Raw genomic sequence first — 4,975 nt, 5'->3', positions numbered from 1 at the left:
GTGTGTGCAGGTAGCTGGAATGAGCCCTCTGTGCCCCTGGCTGGGAGGGCAGAGCTGAGATCTGCCTTGATGGGATGAGACAGGATGAGGAGTTTGGAGATCTGGAGTCACCAGCTCCCAGCAGGGTCCAGTTTCTCCTCAGGGGAACACCTGGGTGCCTTTGCCCTCCAGCTCAGAGAGGTGACAGCCTTGGGCAGCTGAGAGCAGGGCTGATGGACAGACTGTCTGCCCCACACTGCAGGAAGGGATGATCTCTGTGTCTCACAAGACCCACACAGTGTCTCATAGACAGAAGTATAAGTGCTAAGGATTTCTGCCTTAGGAATTCCACTTCCTCAGGTGGGGCAAATGGAAGCAAAAAAACCAAAAAAGTCTGCCCACATCTCTGCTCTGCAATGGGGTGAATTGGGAGTGACAATGATGAGAAGGTATTTATTACCATGGGGGGATTTCATCAAACATCACTCCTAGTTCCTACTTATCTGTTGTTGTAGAGCAGAACTGAGTCCTCCAGAGCATCAGCAGAGCCCCCTGCTCATTGGAGCTTTCATAGCCAGCACTCAACGGAGCTCCTAAAATGGACCAGCCACAGATTCTTTGTGAGAGAGAAAAGTTGATTTGAGGGGTTTACATGAGGACTGGAATAGGTTTTTTTCTGAGACATCCATCATAACTTGTTACTGCCTTTTTCTTCTCAGACAAGTACTAATATGCAAGGGAAGCCCATGTCCAACAGCAGCTCCATGCTCCAGTTCCTCCTCCTGGCATTTGCAGACAGGCGGGAGCTGCAGCTCCTGCACTTCTGGCTCTTCCTGGGCATCTCTCTGGCTGCCCTCCTGGCCAACGGCCTCATCCTCAGCGCCGTAGCCTGCGACCACCACCTGCACACCCCCATGGGCTTCTTCCTGCTCAACCTCTCCCTCACAGACCTGGGCTGCATCTGCACCACTGTCCCCAAAGCCATGCACAATTCCCTCTGGGACATCACAACCATCTACTACATGGGATGTGTGGCTCAGGTCTTTTCCTTTATGTTCCTCATCACAGCAGAGTTTTCCCTCCTCACCATCATGTGCTACGACCGCTACGTTGCCATCTGCAAACCCCTGCACTACGGGACCCTCCTGGGCAGCAGAGCTTGTGCCCACATGGCAGCAGCTGCCTGGGCCGCTGGGTTTCTCATTGCTCTGCTGCACACAGCCAATACATTTTCCCTGCCCCTGTGCCAGGGCAATGCCCTGGGCCAGTTCTTCTGTGAGGTTCCTCAGATTCTCAAGCTCTCGTGCTCCAAATCCTACCTCAGGGAACTTGGTCTTTTACTGGTTACTGCCTGTTTAGTGTTCGGTTGTTTTGTTTTCATTGCTTTTTCCTATGTGCAGATCTTCAGGGCTGTGCTGAGGATCCCCTCTGAGCAGGGACGGCACAAAGCCTTTTCCACGTGCCTCCCTCACCTGACCGTGGTCTCCGTCTTTGTCAGCACTGCCGCATTTGCCTACCTGAAACCCCCCTCCATCTCCTCCCCAACACTGGATCTGGCACTATCAGTTCTGTACTCAGTGGTGCCTCCAGCACTGAACCCCCTCATCTACAGCCTGAGGAACCAGGAGCTCAAGGATGCCCTGAGAAAAATGATGACTGGATGCTTTTCAGCAGCAATAAAGTGCCTGTTTTCTAGTGTGTAGCATTCAGAATGGGACTCCTTCATGGCCCAGCCTTCCTGCTCAGATTTTTCGTGGAGGTCATTGGGTTCTTCTTGCAATAACTTTCTGTGCAATTAAATATTATTATGCGTCTGCCTTCTAATTTAGTGTCCACCTTTTGATTTTGACACTGAGACTGTATAAATGATGAATTGTGCTCACTGAGTATTTAAACAAAATAAAGATCCCTGCAGTGCCTACCTTGTCCAAGACTCTTCTTCTTAGATGTTCCTAATGGACAGAACACTGCAGGACAGGGTGTATTGGCAAACGGGAAGGGAACAAGAATCCCAGCCCAGCAGCACTGCCAGGGAGCTGCTCTCTTGCCACTTCCACACTGTCCTCCTGAGCCCCTTTCTGGCTGTAAGGCCTGAGTGCTCTCTGAGCACAGTCCTGGGGGCTGGAAGCCCTTGGAGCACAGGCAGGGACAGGCCCTGGGAACTTGTGAAGCAGAGCTGGGCTCCCTTCCAGCATCTCCAGGATGCTGTGGGATCTTCTGAGGGCAGGGCATGGACTGGGTCACTTCTTCTGTGACCTTGCTCCAGGGCTGGAACTCTCCTGCACTGACACCATGAACTCCTGCTCTCTGCTTTCCAGGTTTCATTTTCAGATCCAGTCTTCCCCTCCTGTCCACAGGGACATCCTGGGAGTGCTTCAGAGCTGCCATCCTGGGGCAGCTCCTGCCCAGCATGGGCAGGCACAAGGTCTCTCCACCTGCTGCTCTCACCTCCCCAGGGCCACTGTTTTCTGCAGCCTCCTCATCCTTGCCCAGCACAGCCCTCCTGGCAGAGTTGGACACAGCCCTTGTTCTACACCCTCCTCAGGCACCTGCCCAACCCCCTCAGCTCCAGCCTGATGGCCACAAACCTTCAGGGTAGGGAAGCACTTGGGAAAATGCTGAGGAAACCTTTCAGCTGCACTCAAATCCAATTGGAGGGGTTGGCCTGGAGGAAGAAATCACTTCTCGTTCTCCAGAACCACCAGGACAACCTGTATTGTGTCCTGGGCACTCCTCTGGAAGTGTGGGGATACTGAAAAGGTTTTGGTGTCAGGGATACTGGGAAGGCTGGGCAGTGTCACTGGGAGACCTCTCCCAAACCCTTGAAAAGGCCAGAGCCATCCCAGAGCTTCCTGGGGCCTTGGCAAAGGCAGACATGGAAGCAGTCTGCAAACAGGGCAGCAAGGAGGGTTGGCAGAGTTCCAGACTGCTCAGGTTCAGCAGGGAAGGGGATCTGGCAAGTCCTGCTGCAGCCATTGCCAGGCATGGGAAGGACAAGGCAGGGATTGCAGAACCCCTGTGGGAGGGAATAAAAGAGGATGTTGTGTGCCCAGACTTCAGCAAGGCCCTTGACATGGTCTCCTGTGCTCTCTTAGAGCCAGACTGGTGAGAGCTGGACTGAAGAAGAGGAAGATGTGGTGGGTGGGAAGTTGGCTGAATGAAGAGTGTCAAATAAAATCCATGGTACAAAGTCCTCTTGGCAGCAACTTCCTGGTGAAATCCCTCAGTGACCAGCCCTTGAACACCACTATACAACATCTTTATTATCTCTCTGTACATTGGGACAAAATGTGTTTTCAAGTCCTTTGTGGATGATGCCAAATTTCAGGGAGCCCTTGAGCAACCTGTCCTGGTTTAAAGACACATACTGGGATGGGAACTCCAATAAAACGAATTCACTACTCTTTTATTCCTCACCAATACAGGGAGACAAAATACAAGGAGATATAAGTGAAAAAAATAGTAGTTTACTGACAAGAAATACAGCAGCAAAACCAGCAATACCAACAGAACAGTTCAAAGCAACAGCAGAGAGAGAAATTGCCTCTTCTCTCCCCCTCTGCCCCAACTCCCTTTCCTAAACAGAAAAAAACAGGGATCCACATGTGCCTCCCTTCCCCATTTTCCCCCTGAATGAACAAAGAACAAAAAACAAAACCAGGGGAAAGAGGGGGCAAAGCAAAATGTGAAAAACTCTCTGGTCTGAGCTAAGTTTTGCTGCCCAAGAACACGCTGACTCCAGAGGTGTCCAAGCGGGGCAGAGCCGGCGACTCCGGTCCATGCGGCGGCGGGGGGGAGACAGCGACTCTGCTTGATTCCATGGAGTTCTGGGGAGGCACAGTGGCCCCTTGGTTCCATGAGGCTCTGAAATGTCTCAGGGTTCCTTTGGTTCCATGAAGCCCTGGAGTGTCACAGTGGCCCCTTGAGTCCATGAGGTTCCTCAGTGTCACAATGACCCCTTGGTTCCATGAGGTTCCAAAAGGTTCCAGGGTTCCTTTTATTCCATGAGGCCCCACATGTCAAAATGGCCCCTTGGTTCCACCAGATTTCAGTGTCCTTTGTGATCCTTTGTTTCCATGGGGCCCTGCAGTGCCACAATGGCCATTTTGTTCCATGAGCTTCCAAAATGTCTCACGGTTCCTTTTGTTCCATGAGGCCCCACATGTCCCTTGGTTTCATGAGATTCCAAAGTTTCCCTGTGTTCCTTTGGATCCATAAGGCCATGCAGTGTTACAACTGCTCCTTGATTCCATGAAGTCCCACAGTGTCCCTGGATTCCTTTTGTTCCATGAGGTTCCCCAGTGTCACAATGGCCTCTTGATTCCATTAAATTCCACTCTGGCCCAGGGTTTCTTGGTTTCCAAGAGGCCCTGCAGTGCCACAATGGCCTCCTGATTCCATGTGTTTCTGCAGTGTCACAATGGCTCCTTTATTTCAGGAGGTTGTCAACTGTCCCTGGGTTCCTTTGGCTCCATGGGGCCCTGGAGTGTCCCAGTGGCCTCTTGATTCCATGGCTTTCCCCAGGGTCACAATGGCCCCGTAATTCCATGAGGTTCTGCAGCGGCTCCTTGATTCCATGAGGTTGCACAGCATCATCACAAAGCTGAGCCCATCCTGATGAAAGTTCTGAGGAGGTTAGGAGGAACTGGGACAAAAGGGATAAGATAATTGGGGAAAGAAAGAAGGGCTTGGCCAAGAGAGAGGAAAGATTTTGATGAGGTAAAAACAGGTCAGTGAATGCTGAGGGTGCTGAAACACTGACTGTGCAAACAGTCCTGGTAGGCCTTTATCCCCTTTGTAACCTCAAGCCCCAACACTACCTAAAAGTGTTGCACCTCTAAATAAAGGAATCCACTGCTCTAATTCCAAGCCAGAAAAAGCCCAAACCCAGAACTCCTGACTCTTATTTGTCCTTTAATGCCCACCCCATTCCCAAACCTGCATTACCAGTATGAAAAGCCAAGCTTTAATCCTAACCCAGCCCCAAAACCCTCTT

General features: G+C 51.5%; 1 protein-coding gene across 1 annotated transcript; it reads left to right on the top strand.

The window, feature by feature from the left end:
• Nucleotides 1-725: 725 nt before the first annotated feature.
• Nucleotides 726-1,675, top strand: LOC113981087 (olfactory receptor 14J1-like). Its single transcript, XM_027708327.1, is given in 2 exon segments — nt 726-1,632; nt 1,635-1,675. Coding segments are annotated over 2 exon segments (948 nt in total).
• Nucleotides 1,676-4,975: the final 3,300 nt, after the last annotated feature.

The sequence above is a fragment of the Neopelma chrysocephalum genome, unplaced genomic scaffold (genome assembly GCF_003984885.1).
Source record: "Neopelma chrysocephalum unplaced genomic scaffold, ASM398488v2 Primary Assembly neopelma1_96048, whole genome shotgun sequence".
Lineage (NCBI taxonomy): Eukaryota > Metazoa > Chordata > Aves > Passeriformes > Pipridae > Neopelma > Neopelma chrysocephalum.
This window is presented reverse-complemented; position numbering and strand designations above follow the sequence as displayed.